The 18715-nt window shown below is 51.5% G+C and overlaps 1 protein-coding gene across 2 annotated transcripts in view; it reads left to right on the top strand.

Moving 5' to 3' along the window:
- Positions 1-2359: 2359 nt before the first annotated feature.
- The window catches only part of MED26 (mediator complex subunit 26), a 55061-nt gene continuing 38705 nt past the window's right edge, over positions 2360-18715 (top strand). For both annotated transcript variants that reach the window (XM_024237598.3, XM_054539880.2), the window contains exon 1: positions 2360-2875. In XM_024237598.3, the coding sequence (XP_024093366.1) occupies positions 2804-2875 (72 nt within the window). In that variant the 5' untranslated portion in view covers positions 2360-2803. The remainder of the gene's footprint in view (positions 2876-18715) is intronic.

The following is an 18715-nucleotide window of genomic DNA, read 5'->3' as shown; positions in this document are numbered from 1 at the left end:
GTATCCTGGTGTATATAGTATTATATTTTATGAAGTATTTCATTCATTCCAGAAATAGCTCTCAAGACCCATGGTGTACCAGATCTGTAGAAACTGAAATGCATTCATATGTCTGGGGGTGTGTGTAACACTACCGTGTATTTGATGAAACTTTTATTGACTTACTCCACAAATATTATTTTTCTATCTACTGGGGATACCAAAAAGAGCCAGTGCCCTTGAGGAACTAAGTCATGTCAATGCTTCTTAGTTTTCTAAAAATGGGTAAGTTGAGTACTTTCCAGATGTTTATTTATTTTTCAAGACAGTCTTGCTCTGTCACCCAGGTTGGAGTACAGTGGCGTGATCTCAGCTCACTGCAGCCTCTGCCTTCTGGGTTCAAACAATTCTCGTGCCTCAGCCCTCTGAGTAGCTGGGATTACAGGTGTGCGCCACCATGCCCGGCTAATTTTTGTTTTTTCAGTAGAGAAGAGGTTTCACCATTTTGGCCACGCAGGGCTCGAACTCCTGACTGCAAGTGATCTGCCCACCTCGGCTTCCCAAAGTGCTGGGATTACAGGCATGAGCTACCAGGCATGAGCCACCGTGGCTGGCCCCACATTTTGTTTGAGACAAGAGTCTGTTGCCCGGGCTGGAGTGCAGTGGTGCAATCTTGGCTCACTGCAACCTCCGCCTCCCGGATTCAAGCAATTCTTCTGCCTCAGCCCCCTCTAGTAGCCAGGATTACAGGTGCGCGCCACCACGCCCGGCTAATTTTTGTATTTTTAGTAGAGATGGGGTTTCACCATGTTGGCCAGGCTAGTCTTGAACTCCTGAGCTCAAGTGATCGCCCACCTCCGCCTGCTGAAGTGCTGGGATTACAGGCTTGAGCCACCACCTCCAGCCCAAATGTTTCTTAAAATAACCTGACCCATGCAAAATAAATTGCCTCCTATGTAATACTTTATTTAAAAAAAAAAAAAAAGATACTGTACATCCGAGTTAGAAATTAAGAGAGAGGCAAGACCAGAATATGCCTGAGGAAGGCTTTGTTTATTTTGCTTATCAGAAATGAGAAAGAATTATCTCCGAATGGGCCAGTTTCCAACTTGGACCATGTACACCACGTACACAATGCACCGCATTCTGGGAGGAGCGAGGTTGGGAGCAGTAAATGACAAGTGTTTTGCCCGTGTTTCTTTTCTCCTCCAAGTGTGATGTAAAACTTTTCACATGTGCAGAAGCACGCAACCATAGCCACGTGCAGAAGCAGCCGTTTTTGCAAATGAAAATATTTCCCAGAAGCACAACAAATACAAGACTAACAGGTGTCGGGCAGCTCCAAGGCACACATGTGGTTTTCTCATCAGCCGTCTTCCTCCTGTTTTAAATCTAGGTCTTCCTGTAACAGTGGGAAAAAAATTTCTCCCGAGGCCGCCGAGCTTGCCTTTCCACCCCGTCTCACAAGAGCATTTCTAACAGAGCTCCCAGAGAGAGGGGAGCAATTACCAAGGCAATAAACAGGGTGGAGGGAGGAGGGGCGCCCTTAAACTTGACATCTGCGGTTCTGGGCTTAACCCCGAAGTCTAGGTGACCTTGGTCCTCCGTTTCCTCCTTTGTGACGTGTTTGGTTAAGAGAATGAGCATCTCAGTTTTACAGAATCTCCAGGCAGAGGCGGGTAGAAGGGTCTTTCAATCACGGGGTTCTCTGCCGGTAGGGGGGGCGGGGGGACTGTGCCCTCACAAGGGACGGCGGCAATGACTGCAGATTGGGGGAGGGGGCGCTTCAGAGGCCAGAGATGCCGCTTAACTTCCGACAGATCGGGGGACCCGCCCCGACGACAGAGCGATCCCGCCCAAATGCCAGTGATGCCGAGGTGGAGAAGCCGCGGCGTAGATGCAGATTCGCAACCTCCGGCTTTCCGGCGTTCCCAGCTACGGCGGGCGGCTTCTGCCAGAGGCGCTTTGCCGCCTCACGTTTTCGCGATCGAGGTCGCGAGTGGCGGTGCAGACCCCTACCCTGCCACCACACCCATTCCCACACCCTCTGAGGGGCGGGGGGGAGCCGCGGCGACACCCCCGGACTCCGATGACCCTTCGCGCAGAATCACAACGTGGACGTCTGGTTCCCTCGCCCTCACAAAAACTCGGCAGCTGCTCAGCCTGCGACTCCCGTCCCCGAGTCACGCGCCGTGAAGGCTCTCCCAGAGGAAGGATTTTCCCGCCGCCCTCCCCGCCCCGAGGTAGCCGCCGCGAGCGTCCGGGTTCAAGGACTCTCTGCGCGCGCGCTTCCGTCAGAAAGCCCCGCCCCGTGACCCGGGCGGGGGCCGTTGCCCCGCCCAACCTCCTCCCAACGGCTGCCTAGGCCGGGCGGCGGGGCGGGGCGTCACGGGCGGACGAGTGCGCCTGCGCGCGCGTGCGCGGAGGCGCGGGGCGTGGCTCACGGGCAGTCCCGCCCAGGCCTGGCGTCTCCGCCCGCCCCATCTCCCAACCTCCTCAGCGTGGCGCCGACGCTGCGTGCGGCGCGGACTACCCAGAGTACTCCGCGCGGGGGCAGCTCACTGGAGTTTGGTTCTCGAGGCGGCGGCAGCGAGCGGCGGCGGCTCCGGCGGCTCCTCCTCCTCCTCCTTCGGTGGCGGCGGCGGCCCGGGACCGAGACCCGGCCCCGGCTCCCCTCTCCGCCACCCCGCGCGCCCCCAACCCCCCGGCGCCGCGGGGAACATGCGGCTCCGGCTCCCGGAGGCCGGCGAGTGAGTGACCCCCGTCCCCCGCCTCAGCCCGCCCGCCCGCTGGCCCGGCCGCAACCCCCCGCCTCGCCCAGGCAATGACAGCGGCTCCGGCGTCTCCGCAGCAGATCAGGGACCGGCTGCTGCAGGCCATCGACCCCCAGAGCAACGTAAGTACCCGCCGCGCGAGCTGGGACGGAGGCCGCATGGGCCCGGGACCCTCCCCCTCTCCTGTACCCCTCGCCCACCGGGCTTCGGGGGACCCGTCAGGCGTCCACCTCCCCTCGAGGGCCGCTGCCATCCCTGCCTCTCACTTCTCCGGCCCGGGCCGGGGGCAGGTCGGGCAGCCCGGCAGCGCTCGGTACGTGAGGCCGAGGCTTCCGTGCGGCCTGGGCGGAGGAAGCAGACGGGGGGCTGAGGCTAGAGTTTTTCCTCCCTTTCTGCTCCAGCTCTACGACCCTCACTGCTCTGGACGAAGCTTCCCTGCCTCGCCCTGCCTCCGGGGCCCGAGACCCCCGGGAAGCCCTCCCGGAGCGGGAAGGGGAGGGAGAAGGGCTGTGAAGCAACTGGTGTTCGGGGTATGACTCGGGGAACCTATGTCTCCCATGTCTTGGCCTTCTGGGTGATGAGGGAAGTCCTTCTTCCCCCTCCTCTCGGCTGGCAGCACCTTCCTGGCTTCGGAGAGAACCCCCAGTCTGTTTTGCCCCTGGCCGGGTACCCAGGGTACGTGGAGAGTCTATCTCCCTTCTGTGACTAGACACGCCTTTGCCAAAACCCTCTTGGGGTCGCTGCCGACGACAGATGATCTCGGGGAGGGTAGGATCCTTCCTGTTGCCTTTCTGGGCCTCAGTACCCATTGCGTCTCTGACCAAGCCAGAGCTCCATTTTTTAGGTAGTGAATTAAAGAGGACTTTTCTTTCTCGTTTATCCAAGAGCTCCGTTTCAGTAGGCTCTTTCCCTCACCTGGGGGTCTCAGCCTGGTGGTTTTTGACCCAGACTGTCAGGGTTAACTCCAGAGTGTCGCTTCCTCGGGTGCCCCTTTGCTGAGGCTACTGTTTGCGGAGGGACCGCCCCCTCCCCTTCCGTGTGTGTGTGTGTGTGTGTGTGTGTGTGTGTGTGTTGTTGCGGGGGTGGGGGGGTGGGTGGGAAGACTGATCTATTCTCATATTTTCTCCAAGAGTTTCTTGGCAGTAGGGGTCATTCTTCCCGCGGCAGGAGCAGGGCGGTAGGAAGATGCAGTAGCATCCAGGTATGAGGAGAGGCCCTGCTTCCCAGGAAGTAGCCATTGAGATCACTTTTTAATATGCTGTGAATGGAAGAAAAATACCATCTTTGGCTTGGTCAGGTAACTCAGGTTTCTCTCACCGTAGGGGTTTTTGCTTTCATTTTTACAGGAGCTTGGCTGATTACTCTTAGCAATATGCTTCACTCTGATGATGTTTTGGGAATAATTCACATTGGCTTATACAATTTTTAGTTAAGATTGAAGGGTTATGAGTTTTTTCGAAGGCTCTGGTTGCTGTGATATAAGTACTTCTCTTATCCCTGGTATGCAGGTCCCATTAACATTGACTTGATGATAATTGTCTTTAACAAATGTTATATTGTACATTTTTGTTATGACTTTGGGGGTGGAGTGGGCACAAGCTATATAAAACCTTCTAGAATGTCCTTTTTGCAGTAACTGGTGCCATTGCAATTTTAAGACTGAAATATTAGAGGATAAAACTAGTGACATGAAAAAAATAGCCTTGGTGACTTGTGCATCTTTTGTGGAGCCGGAAGGTAATTTTTTTAATTTCACGCACTCGCTTTCCTTCTGGAGAGTCTGAGAGGTTGCTGAGATATTAGCACTGATCCTTAATGCCACCTCAGAGAGCTTTGGGATCAGGCGGCACTTTGACAGGCGATCACAGTGTTGTAGATTAGGTCACTCCAGTGACCTCACAGTTTCCAGTATTGTGTAAGGCTCTAATCTAAAGGGTTCCTTGAGGCAGAAGAAAGGAGGACAGAACAAATCTTAGTTTTGTGTGTCTTAGCACATGCAGAAATGCTATATAGGTCCCTGGTTATGTTACCTGGCGTGGAATTTGCATTTCATACCGCTTATTTTCGGGGACTTTAGTGATGATCTTGGGCAGAGTCCTACTAACATGGGGTGGATGGATTTGGGAAGTTATCTTCTTGACTATGAGCAATGAGGAAAGTGCTTCCTTTGTGATTGACCCTCTGAGCGCTGTTATGGGCCATTTGACAGGACCGTTCGCTTTGAGCAAACACCATGCAGAAACACAGAGCCGCGGTGGACAGGGTTGCTGGAGGAGGTGGTGGTGAGAGCCGGGCATGTCAGTGCGTCTGCAGTTTCTCTCGGATCAATGTGGGCTCAGGTGAGAGCAGGTGGCTCCAGCACAGGTGTTGCCGGCGTGCCGCTCTCTCCTTTCTGCCCTGCCCAATGATGAACTCCACTACTGGATATTTAGTTGACACATATTTAAGATGCTCATGAAAAAAAAAAAACGGGGACAGTGTTGAAGAGCCAACACTAAAATTAAACCTCTTCTGAGAGAAGCGGCAGAGAATTGTGTCATGTAATGCTTACCTTTATGGGCATGCAATTATGGTTAACAAACGTAGCTATTGCTTGCAAAATCAGTGTCAGGAACTGACCTAATATCCACAAGTATCTGGAAAGTTAGGGAAGTGAGGAAGTCGTGTTTACCAACCATCTCCTTGACAAAGGAATTCTTAGGAGGAAAGTGGTTTCTGTGCTCTCACTTTTAGCCCCTGGAGTATGCATTTGAATTCCTATAGCAGCAGGCTCAGAGTTAATAATTTCTGCCAATTCAGTAATAAAGTAAATCCTCTACTCTCCTTTTGAAAAGGCTACTAACAGTTTTTCAGAGCAGTCGGAGCTTTTCTTTTCGTCGTGCACCCTTTCAGCCCAGGGTGTTGAAAATCTCTCCGAAGCGCAGTGTGTGCATGATTGTTCCAGCTTACTCTTGCTGCATTGTGGGTAAAGTGAAGGACTGTGTCTTACTCTTGCACAGCAGTCGTAGTGAGCAGTCTCCTCAGCAGATGATTCGGTTCCCATCTGCCTGGGACACTCGTTTTGTGGAGGTATGAGCTTTATCTTCCTGTGCAGCACGCAAGCTTCTTGGGGATGTTTCATGTCTTGTCTTCTCCCTCTAGAGCAGAAGCCTTAGGCACACTTTCTACCTGCTGCTTAAACTGACTGAACCCTAGCATCTATCTTGGACCTGTGCCTGAGGAGCTACATTTGAGCCCCATTTTACCAAGAAGCCTTTGTGACCGCTTTATGCCCAAGAGTTCAGTCGTGGAATATTCTAATGCAGAACTTTGGAGAGCGAAAGAATCACAGGTGGCTTGAGACGCTACTCAGTAGAACTGTGAGGAACACAGATGTTAAGTGATGATTAACAAACTTAGCTTTTAGAGGAAAAGTCCGACGGATAGTAAACGGTGTACTGCATCCTCATGGCAAGTAAAATAACAGCACAGGGCAGGGCTTGCTAGCTGCAAGTGAATGCCCTGTGTTCAGACCAGGGAGAGGCCTGAGAAGGTCCTGCAGCAAAGAGGGACTTGAACTAGCCCTGGCCGCGTGTGTCAGTGCCTCCAGCTGCCAGGCTCTGAGCGGGAAACGTCCTTGGGAGCTGCTTTCTTTCTCACAGCTCTTTAGGCAACAGAGACCAAGGGAGAGGTGACCGAGGCACTCTGCGGAGAGACACAGCAAGAAAGATCATTTTCCCACCTAAGAATTGGAAGGTTGGATGTTGCTTACCTTGGCTTGCCTGCGGATTTCTTGTCCACAGGGTGGGATTGGGAACTGGTGTATGCACCCCATAAAGCTCCTTCCAGATCTAAGTTCAGATCCTAGAAGGGACAGCAGAGGCTAATGTCAATTGTTCTAGAAGGGTTTTTTTTTTTTTTTTTTTAATATATCTTTGCAAGGTACGTTGTGTGAAGTTTCTCAACTAACAAAATTCTAAACCAAGGTGTATGCTTTGTTAGTTTGTGTGGCACCCTGTCAGAGAGTTCTGCTTCTTCCCTACAGCCTTGTGAGTGGGGGAGCCAGTCTCCCCTTTTGCAGGTGCAGAAGCCAGCAGCATCAGGTAATAGGTGCTGCTCATTGGGTGTCTCCAGGGGCAAGCAGAGGACAAAATGCTTTTGTTTCTTACTGACTTAATGGGAGGTGGTGGAACCAAAGTTAGGGACTTACCCAGAGTCATTAAGTGACAGTCCTTAGAGTCCTTCCAACTCTGAACACCACCACACTGCCTTGAAAGTTGGAGAGATGGCTCCACAAGAGGCACGAGGGGGCAGCATTTTTGAGCTGGTAAGAAAACGTGTGAGGACGTGTCTGTAACGTCCCCTACAAGTGTATGTGAGATTACAGCTTGGGGCTGGATTTACCTGTGTTAGATCTAACAGGGTGGTGATATGAGATAGCCTGTCCCGTGAACATCTTAAGGTCTCTGTCACAGACAGAAACCTGGGCCAGACCACGGTGTGGCAACTAGCAACCGATGTGCAACTTTTCATGAATCTGTGTGACCAGTTTGCTCTCTACTTCAACATTACAGCACTTTTGATATTAACTTAAAATGCCATTTATTCTGCAGAAAAGCAGAATGGTGTAAATTGCAAAATGAAGGACTCTTGATTCTGACCCTATCCAAAATAGTAGAGGACCCTAAACCCAAACATGTAAATGCCACCTGATCCACAATTGCCCAGATTCAGGGACTCTCCTGTCTTTACTCTGTGTATTGTGGCCAGGACACAGGAGAGGAGCAGCGTGGTGTTCTCTGACTTCGGGAAATAGAAAGGTAGCAAGTGTCACCTGTGACACAGGTGTATGTCCTTGTCTTTGACTCATTCTGTCCGTCAGGAGAAAGTGGACTTTACACTCTCCTCACTGAGGTTTCTGGGTGGTCCTCAGAATATGTTGTCCTGGTTGGAGGTCCCAGAGCCCTGGAGGACTGTTCAAGACCAGCGTGTGGTCAGGGGCTTTGTTCTGGATACAGATGTAAAAAGGCACCATGGTCACATCAGCCCCTGGGCAGCTGTGTAAGATAGGACATGTACCTTAAGGGCGCCAAGCTCTCTTAGGTGAAGGAGGACACCTGGCTTGCCTTTTCTTGATTTTGGGGTCTGTGAGCATCTTCTCAGATGGAGCTCCAGTTTAACCAGACTGACTCCAGGTGACTCCAGTCCAGTGGGAGGGGTCCCCTGGCCACTCCCTCACTATCATCTCCTTCTGGAAACTGGGTGCTTTGTCACTGCACGTTGTGCTTTTCCTTTGTGTTCCTAGTGGTAGGCTGTCCCACGTCTGCCTGGTTCCTTTGGGGACCAGGAGCTGATTGTCAGAATGGGTGGCCGAGTTTGTGGCCCAGTGAGTAAAGAAGAAGCAGCACATTTCATTCCAGTGTGGTCTCGCTAGCACCCATGCTTGGAGCACCTTCCAAAACAGCTGCTTTTCACTCTCAGAGCAGGGTGTGGATTTGCCATAGGGATTCCCTGAACCGGGAAGCATTTCCTGAGTAAGAAAGACATACCGATAATTCTGCATGCTGTATTTAAAGGTCTTCTCTGAATACATTCCATGCCTTGGGAGGCACTGCAGTTACATTTCAGTCACTAACTGATTAGCAAGTGCTGGGTGTAGAGGGTACACACCTGAAGATGCCCAGGCCCTGTGCCCAAGGGGCCTGGCGCCTCATAGGGAGGAAGGCAGATAGAGAGAGCATGGTCATGAACGAGCTGGGGTGGGGTGCCGTGGCATGTGGGCTCGGCAGTCAGGGATGGCCTGATGGTGCCGCAGGTCTCAAGTCCAAATGGAACAGTTCTCCCCGTGCCTTATTTGAAAACAGTTGAGAATTCTTAAGAATATGAGATGGCTTTCTTAAGTATATTCTGTCATCCAGGTTTTCAGAATAAGTTCTGTAGTCAGGCAGGCAGGCTTTTCTTGCGTTGTCTCTGGCATGAGGGGAACAGAGCTGGAAGGAATAGCCGGCAAATTATTGCACAGTTTTCCCTCTCTGCCGTGGGATGGGGCACAGGCAGATGTCGAGCTGTGTCTGTGGGTATGGTCGGGGAGTCTGGGCTTGAGAAAATGGGAAGGGCCTTGGGGTAGCATTACATGGCACTGGTTTTCAGTATTTGGGGTGTTGTTGTACCCTCTGGATTAGATTTGCTCTGTGTGGCTTTTGGAGGCAAGCCTAGGGTGGGGAAGGTGAGAGTTCTGTGATGTGCTTAGGGAAGTGGTGGATTATTGTCAGAGCTGGCTTCACACAGTCTGGGGGCACTGTGAGGTGGCTATGTGGACATACCCAGGCCCTTGGATTCTGTGTATAGGCCTTTGGATTCTGTGGCCATCCAAGTACCAGGAGGTTCTGCGATTCTCTATGGAGCCTATTCAAAAGGAGAGGGGTCATGCCAGGTGAAGTACCAGCAGCCCTCTGGGAACTCACATCCCAAGGATTGTCAGGCAATTGGGGTTAAAGGCCTTTGGATGTTGCTGGGACTGCAGCAAAGTTTCCTGGGTTCATCCACCGCAGGAAAATGAATCTTGGAAAGCCTCAGGGGGCTCATCAGGTTTCCCCTGCATGCAGAGTTAGGCTTGGTCTCCTGTGTACCAGCAGCAGTCTCCGTTGGGCAGCAGAGGCTGCAAGACGAACAGCCGCTGTTTACTGAGCACTTACACAGTGCCAGACACTACTGTGTGGAGCGTCTCGTTGCTTCTTTGAATTACTTCTAGGGTAGGTGCTTCATCTTCATTTTAGGGGCTAGGAGAGATTCACCGATTTGTCTGGTATTGCAGACAAGGGAACCAGAATCTGCCTTGGGTCTGAATCCATCACTGGGTGGTTCTGATGTCAGAGGGCTTAACTACGACAGTCTTCCGCTTCCCACATCAGTGGTGCCCAGCATGGAAGCTGAACTCCATTGCGTCTTCTAAGGTGTACCCTTGCAAACATGAAGTGTTTTCACGTTACATTTTGAATTCCATTCCTTCCCAGTTCCTACAACTTTTCCGCCTTTAAATTCCTCTAGCCTAGTGGCTCCAAACCTTTTTGAGTATGAGAGTTCATTTTTATCATCAGAAACCTTCTGGAAGCTTCACGTAACAACAGGTGTGCTTTGAGTAACTGTTTTAAAGAAAATTCGAGGACAGAACCTACTCCTAATCCAGTCATGCTTCGAAATGAAGTTCTGTCTTGTCATCAAAACAGCATTAGTGTAACTGTGAGAGCACGTCTTACCTGTATGTGTGTGACACCTGGAATTTGACCTTTGTGCTGCCTCCAGTTGGGAGCCTCCTGTCATCCCTACTGCCTCCCTTTTCTGAAACCTTACCTGGCTTAATCCAAGACCGTCTCCCTCAGGAACCATTCATCATTTTAACACCATATATTCCTGCTGATAACAGGTCTTGTTGGTTATATTTTCGATGTGATTGTGAAGTGCCCAAGTAGGAGAGCAGGAGTTGCTCCCTTAGTATCTAGAACTGCCACAGCATGTGGGTGCCCAAATGCTTGGTGCTCTCACTGTAAACAGGGCCAGTTTTGGGAATGGCTGTCAGCATTACTGAGCAGGTCCTAGGTGCCAGCAGTTTTCAGCACTTCACCTGCATTCAAAACACATTTAATCTTCATAGCAGGTGTAGATTAAACAGGAGGCAGGTACTAGTGAGGAAACTGAGGCTCAGCAGACACAGCTGGAAGGAGGCTAGGTGGGATGAGGCTGGGGTTGGAACACACCCACCTGCTGGCTACCTCCCTTGTCATGTGAGAGGCCAGTGGGCACGTGCTGCGCAGGCACTCCCCTTTCTTGCCTGGGTCCAGCTGTTTATGCTGGATTCATCTGTGCGCTGCTCTTATGCCAGACTGGGAGGACAGTGGTCCCTGAAATGTTCTGTGCTTTCTCTGGAACTGGCTGAGGAAGGGGTGTGAGGTGTGTTTTCCTCCTTCTTTCTCATCTGGTATTTTTCACCCTAATAGAGAAGGCGGTGCTTGATCTTAGATTTCTGCCTGTCTGTGGTCCCTAGACACTGTTCAAATGTCACTTCATCTGTGAAGCCTGGGTCCCCAGTGATCCTTCGGCCTTTTTTGGTCATGTGACAAAACATGGCATTCCTGGACACACATCCCCCCAGATTTTCATTTGCTATGGTGAGAAAGTAGGGTGCTGCTTTGTCCAGGCCACACCCTGTGGTGGGTCAGCCTCGTAGCTGCTGTGGAGACTCGGGTATTCGTGTGCTGGGTGCACAGCATGGTTTTGTAGGGCGTTGGCTGTGGCTGGCCTTGACTCTGGTGGGGGTTCTGTGGTGCAGGCGTCAGCAGTGGCTGAGTTACTGGGAGGACTCAGGTGCGTGTGACCCGTGGCCCGCACCGAGAGCCCAGTGGGCTGGCAGCACTCCCAGGCCCTGGCGGCCCCACTGCCTGCTTGTGCCTTCAGCACGGTAGTGCACTCATCTGTTTCCCACCCACACTCCTGGTCACATTGGCTCTCTGGGCAGCCCCCTGCACGCACTGGGTTTAAGTTCTTCTTATCCCCTTGATGACTTGTTTTGATGTCCCCCCTTCTAGTCATCAGGTTCCTGGCCCAGCTTGAATTAGGCATGGAGAGGTGGCCACATCCTCTTTCCCCCCAGGGTGATGTGGTAGTTACCATGGTAGCTAACAGCCCTCCTGTTCTGCAGGCCAGCCCTCCAGAACCCTTTATAGATGCTGCCCAACTCCATTCGCTTCCCAGGTGCATCTTGCGTGGTGCCTAGGCAAGCAGTCAGCAAGCTGGCTTTTCAGCGCTGTCAGTGGGAGACCCGTGATACTGATGTGAAGGGATATAAAATAAGAACAGTTTTATCCTTTTGGGTGGTCATTGGTTCACATTGTTTCCTTCCGTGTTAATTGGTTGCCTGCACAGCACCTGTCTTTACTTCCTATACTAATTCTGTGGCCCGTCCAGCCCTAGAGGGAGGTTAGCACTGTGCTGGTGGCAGGAGCTTAGACACAAAGGGGCTGATGGTCACGCAGGCCCAAAGGCAAGTCTGCGGTCAGGTGAGGACCTGGTTTTTCTGTCTCCCTCTTTTGCAGCGTTGCCTTCACATAGTAGGGTGTCTTCCTCTCCTTCCCAGCAGTTTCAGGATTTTCCCTCACCAAACTCCCGACTCTTTGCCAGAAGCCCCACCAAACGTTTCCTTATGCCTTGTCTGAGCTTTGATTGAATTAGCAGTTTGATTGAATTAGTTGATTGGTTTACCCCTGAATCTGGTGTGGGTTCCACCCAAACAGTCCCACAATAGAGGGGATTTTCCCAGGAGACATCAAGGTCCTGTTAACGGGAGAAGAGTAGTGGATCCAGTGTCCGTGGGTGTGCACTGATGGCATCACCTCTCCTGATGTGACCGTCAAATAGTTGGGCCTTGGCTCCAGAAGGCAAAATGGGAGTTTTTGGGGAAAAAAATGGGAAATGTAAGGTCCAGAGTAGCAACAGGGTGGTTTGGCTGGTGTGAGATCACCATGTGGAGTTGTGAGTACCTTCTTGTTCTGGTTGAACTGCAGACTCTGCATTTGCCTGTAGTCACCCTTGGGGACCTCGCTGTCACACTGTCCTAGTGCAGGTGCTGGCCAGCTGCAGCTTCAGATCCCATCCTGGGCTGGAGAGAGTCTTGAATGGTGCTGTTTTTTCCTCCCTGTCTTGACAGTCTCTCCTGGTGCTTCAGTCACTGCCTGGAATGGAGCCCATGCTGGGGGCGGTGGTGCGGTCCAGGTGGCCTGAACCCCGCCGGGCCTCCTGCGGTCATGAGGAGACTGTGCTGTGACCCAGGCAAGAGCTGTGGCCCCTCCTGTAGCTTCTCTGAATTTGTGGACCCTGGGCAGAGGCTGGGAGATCTGTTGGGTCTGATTGTCCTGCCTGTTTCCTCTCATCTGTGCCTCCCCCCTGGGTAACCGGAAACTCATACCTGTGTTTCCTGGCCTGGCTTCTTCCCCTTCGGTTAATGGAGGGGGGTAGAGTCAAGTGATCTTTCTTTTGCAGCCTCCATTTCCCCAACCCCACCTTGTGTTTCTGGGGGGCCTCTCAGTAAGCACCTGATGTTGGTGTCTGCTCCCCCTTTTGCCTGGCAGTGACGGAAATGGGCTACATGTTAAGTCTCAGCTCGTCTGTGAGGGAAAGGTTTGTGAATGGGTATTCCACCTTCACTTCTGCCTTAAGGGAGCTTCTCAAGCATTTCATTTCTCACCTTGATAGTTGGTGGGCAAGCAAGTGCCTGAACTCGTGGGCCCCTGAATGAGGAGCCTGTCTTCTCCCAGGAAAGCTTCAGCACTGCTCTCCTGTGAGCTCCTCCTGCATTTGCTCCCCAGCTTTTTCCCTCCTCTAAACACTGAGCTGAGCTTAAATAAGTGCTATTTGGGATTGAAATTGGGGTGGAGAGAAAGGAGAGGGAATCTTTTCTGTTTCTGGTCCTCGGCACTGTGTGTGTGTGTATATGTGTCTGTCTCTGTGTGTGTGTCTGTGTGTCCACCTGTCTTGTGGATGGGCTGCTTCATGTGTTGGGAAAGGCAGCAGCTCCTGAGTTTGACCTGTTATAGACAGGAGTTACTTTCTAGTTTCCAGTTCCGGAAACTTCAGGAGACACACTCTGGCTTGGTTTGGGGTGCCATGGGAGGGCCTTGTAAGAAAGTGGCAGTGCCCACAGGAAGTCAGGGAGGTGTTTCCAGAAGGAGCAGGGCCTTTTATGCAGACAGAAACAGCATGTGCCCCCAGGCTGCTGCAGCCCTGTGTACCTGAAGGAAAATGGTGAAAACCCTGGCCTGGAATGTGGAGGGGGCATGTTAGGTGTTCTGGTGTAGTTGGCAGGTGGTGTTTGTGCTGGATGGTATGTGGAAGACTTGTGCATTGCCTCTCTGGACACGCTGTCAGCCCAACGAGGAGTTAGGGGTGTGACCAAGTGGGCACCTCCTCATCACCCTGATGATGATTCTTCTGTGTTGAGAGCACTGCGAACACGGTTTCCTATCTGTTAGGGTGGTGGGCTCCCTCAAGTTGGGAAGTAGGAAGTGGCATCATCTGTTTAGGAAGATGAGCTGTCCTTGGGCACAAGGATGCCTGTTGTGTTTGTCACGCCAGGTTGTCTTCTCCTTAGGGCGCTGTTCTCTGTGCTCACCATGGGCACTTGGAATGAATGACAAGGCCTAACGGGGGGGTGTCTGCCCACCTGGTTCCCTTGCCCCTTGCTGCATTGGTCTCTTTTTTCTCTACACAACCCCTTCCAGTGGTGCCTGCTCCCCCTAAGCGTTTTGGCTTTGTGTAGCGCTGCTCACGGTCTTCGGCCCTTAAGACTTTCCCCGGGTAGTCTCAGAGCCACGGCTTCCTTGGCACCTGGACACTTGCTCTCTCCTGTGCCTGGATGTCTAGACAGCCCACTCCAAAGTGGATGCACCTTCTTCATCTCTGCCTTTGTCATGCTGTGCTGTGTCTGTTGGTGGTGCCATGATCTACTGCTCTGTAGACCACCTTAGGGCCATCTTGGAGTCCTTCTTCCTGCAAGCTGGACCTCTAGGGGGTCTAGTGCAGCAGTGTCCTAGTCAGTCTCCTGCCTCTGTGTGTCTGAAAACAGATTGGGGTGTTTGACTTTTCTGGTGGTGTCGTGTTGCTGGCTGGATAGAGTCTCAGCTCTTTAGGTGGCATATAGTGGAGAAGACAGTCTTTCTCCTGGGTGGACTTCAGCAGAATGGAGTTGGAACCATTGACTCTGCCATTCACCTTGCAACCTTCGACAAGGTTAGGTTTGCAGCCTTTGTTTTTCCAGAAAGATGTAAAAAATGCTGCATAGGAAGGCTTTTAAGAATGGAACATGGCCCTGTGCCTGAAGCATCCTGGGTGCTCACATGCATGCTACCTAATAATACACAGGCTTGGTGGTAGAGAGCCCATCTAGCTCCCATTGCCTTCCTCCTGGTCTCTGCATCCTCGTTTTCCTGAGAGCTGCCCCTTCCTCTCTCCAGTCCATGCCCATTGGATGGTTAGTAACGTAGGTAGGACTGGCCAGTCATGGGGGCTGCATCTTCCTGGGCAGTGATTGGTTCAGAGACAGACCTGTGACCCAATCAGAGCCTGTGAAAGTTGTAGCACTTTGCTGGAGTAGGTTGGGGAGACTTGAATGGAAGAGGATGTGAGCTGTTTTCTGCTGGGGTTTGCTGCCTGGAGGCAGCCTGTCCAGGATTAAGACCTGGTCAGAGGAGTGGAGAGGACTAAGACCTTGTGGCTTGGCTGGTCTGAGGTGAAGCCTGTCCTAAACTTTTCTTTTTTTTCTTTCCCAGAGATGGAGTCTTGCTCTGTCTCTCAGGCTGGAGTGCAATGGCGCAATCTCAGTTCATTGCAACCTCTGCCTCCTGGTTTCAAGCAGTTCTCCTGCCTCAGCCTCCCAAGTTGCTGGGATTACAGGCGCCTGCCACCACACCCAGCTAATTTTGTATTTTTAGTAGAAACGGGGTTTTGTCATGTTGGCCAGGCTGGTCTCGAACTCCTGACCTCAGGTGATCCACCCACCTTGGCCTCCCAAAGTGCTGGGATGAATGACAGGCGTGAGTCCCCATGCCTGGCTGCCCCAAACTTTTAAGCTAAGTGAGCCTATGGTTTCCTTTCTTGATTAAACCCATTTGAGCTGACTTTTCCCTCACTTGCAACTGAGAGAGTCAGTAAAGAATCATCTGAGCACATTGTGTCCCAGGCTCTGGGTCAGGTAGCCCTTCTTATTCCTCTCCTGCTCCAGCCATGCTCAGCTGCTCATCAGTCAGCTCCTGACCTTTTTGTGCACCCCACCTGATCACCTGCCCTCTCTCCCTCCTTGCCTCTCTGGTCTCAGGGTCCAGAGCGTCCATAAGCAGCCCTGTCTTCTGACTGTTCCAGGCATCCTGGTCTGATCTTTCCCGCAGTGCCTCCTGTAACCGGTCTGACGTGCCTGTCATTTCCCCCACCCCCATTCCCCTTGAAGCAAAGACTGGTTGGTTGTTTTCTTGCTGGTATTTAGAGAGCCATTCATTCTGTTAGGGCCAGTGATCAGTTTACAAATGGATGTGGGTCCATTTCTGACTTCAGATTACAGAAGTAGCATTGCCTAACCTGGGAGGACCCAGTTGGGCTTGGGAGTAAGAATTCAGGCTTAGTGGGGCTTAGTCATTTAGCTGATGAGTGTTGGGGTTGAGGTGGCTGCGGCTGGACTTGGCCAGACCCCTGGAGGAAGCCCCCTTCCTGTAATGGTTACTTGGCTCTCTCCAACCTTCAGCCCTTTGGATTCCTCCCATGGTTCAAGGGGTCTGTTGGAGCCATACTGGCATGGTCTGCACCCAGGCACTGAGCCTGTCCTGTGTGTATCACTCAGTTCCGCTAGGTTTGGCGATTCCAGAAGCCGTCGACAGGACCCAGTGGCCTGGTGAACCCCTCAGGCCCACATGAGCCTGCACGTGCCTCCTCCCTCCAGGCCTGGGCAGACACTCCCCACCCACTCCCCCACCTTTTTATTTTATTTTATTTTATTTTATTTTATTTTATTTTGAAATGGGGTCTTACTCTATCACCCAGGCTGGAGTGCAGTGGCACAATCGGCTCACTGCAACCTCCACGTCCCCGGCTCAAGTGATCCTCCTACCTCAACCTTCTGAGTAGCTGAGACTACAGGCACATGCTACCACACCCAGCTAATTTTTTGCAATTTTTCTAGAGATGGGGTTTCACCATGTTGCCCAGGCTGGTCTCAAATTCCTGAGCTCAAGCGATGTGCCTGCTTCGGCCTTCCAGAGTGCTGGAATTACAGGTGTGAGACCCTGCGCCGGGCCAGACACTACCCTTAGCACAGCTTCTGGACCTTAGCTGAAAGGCTTCGGGTCCTTCTCAGCTGCTTCTACCTCGGTGACCTTGGAGCAGATCACTTAATGTCTCCAAGCCTCAGTCTTTTTACTTGTGACATGGAGCTGGCGTTGCCATCACCTGGTGATACTGTCCTGTGGGGCTTGAGGTATGTTGAGAGCCTGGCACAATGCCTAGCCTCCATTTAGTCACCCTGATCATGAAGATGCTGGTACTGTCTTCCTGTGACAGATGAGTTTGGGATGTTGTCTTCCTGAGGCCATGCAGTTGGAAGGGGGGAAGTGAAGATTTTAACTCCATCATTGATTCTGTCACCAAGCCCAGGGCATGGATCTCATTGAATCTAGTTACCAGTCCCACTTCACAAACCAAGGGCTCGACATCCTTTGGTGTAAATCTTTATAAGGGACTGTAAGGACTTTATCCTGGAGCCATAACAGAAATGGTTGCAAGGACAGCAGCATCAACTCTTACTGTGTGCTCACTCTGTGCTAAGAATTATCCCATTTTATAGATGGGCTAATTCAGGAAACTGAAGCATAGTGAGGTTAGGTCGCTGGCACTGCACAGTTGTGAGCCCGACTCCTTCTGCCCTCAGAGCCTTTGCTTTCATCTGGAGGTAACACTGCTGCCCACTGTAGAGGGAAGGGGGATGCATGTGAAGCCAGTGCCACCTAGACAGTGCCCGTCAAGCATCTTGGGTAGAGAGCTGGGGACTCTGCTGTCTTTTTCCACCTCGGAAGTGGGGGAGTTTGTGCCTGAGCTGTTGTGGAGTGCAGAGGATCCCGTGCCCCTTCCCCAGCCAGACACGGCCTCCGACATCTCTAGAGCCTTTAAGCCATGTCAGCTCCAGTTGATGAGGTCTTTTCTTGTGGAGAAGGGAGCCTTTTCATTTCTTATGGGTAGGTTGATGAATAGGTTTAACAATCAGCTAGAAATCCTCTAAGCCTCCTCTCCCCTCCTCCCAAAGAAAGAAAGATGGAAAGAAAGAAAAGTATTTAATATGTAAGAGTTTAGGAATTAGACCTGAATTCGAATCTCTACAGCTCTGTCTCCAAGTTGTATGTCCTTGGACAAATCACATCAAATATTTATCAGTGCTATTAATACTCTCTATAAAGTGAGGACATCCCTATCCTACTAAAGGTAAACAGTGCCTGAAAGGATATTTAGTACCTAGTAACATGTATAAGCCCCTTCTTGACTTTTCAGGAGCTAGGGGGTATTACTCCCCTAGATGAGTTTGTAGATACCGAACTTTGATTTTCACAAATGCTGTTCTTTTTCAAGGGTAGTCTTTCCTTTAGTGTCAGCAACGAGCAGTTACAAGACAACATTGCATAATTTACACATTTCTAAATGCTCCCTCGGGGGAAAACAGGAAGAAATTGGTTGTAGAACAAAATCCCAGATGTCAGGGTCCAGAGCCTCTTCCTTGGAAGAGGTGCTTAGGCTGAAATTCACAAGCAGGTTTAAAAGCTGCCTATACTTTTCCAAATCTCTCTGTGCTGCAGTCGCAGGTGGGGATGATCAAAATACAACTTTGTGCACATGAAGCTGCCTTTCAGAAGCAATAGCCAGTATTCTTCCTGTGTAGAGACATACTTTAGAATCAACAGTTGTGGCTAGGCACGGTGGCTCCAGCCTGTAATCCCAGCACTTTGGGAGACCGAGGTGGGAGGATCGCTTGAGGCAAGGAGTTTGAGACCAACCTTGGCAACATAGTGAGACCTTGTCTGTACTAGAAATCACAAACATTAGGTGGGGCTGGTGGCATGTGCCTGTAGTCCCAGCTACTCGGGAGGCTGAGGTGGGAGGATCGCTTGAGCTGTGTAGGCTGAGGCTAGGGTGAGCCAAGATCATGCTACTGCACTCCAGCTCGGGCGACAGAGCGAGACCCTGTCTCAAGAAAAAAACCAAACACACAAAAAGTAATCATAATCATAAGATCTCCGAGATTTTATTGGACAGAAAAATGTTGACGTAATTGATACCTGGAACATATACCTTGCACAAAAACATGTGGGCAGAATGGCCTTGGCGGGTAATCAAGACTGTATGTTAAGCCAGCCTGTTGCTGTTTTATCTCTCCTGGCCTATCTCCTACCCCACCCCCAACA

Source organism: Pongo abelii, chromosome 20, assembly GCF_028885655.2.
Source record: "Pongo abelii isolate AG06213 chromosome 20, NHGRI_mPonAbe1-v2.0_pri, whole genome shotgun sequence".
NCBI classification, from domain to species: Eukaryota; Metazoa; Chordata; class Mammalia; order Primates; family Hominidae; genus Pongo; species Pongo abelii.
This window is presented reverse-complemented; position numbering and strand designations above follow the sequence as displayed.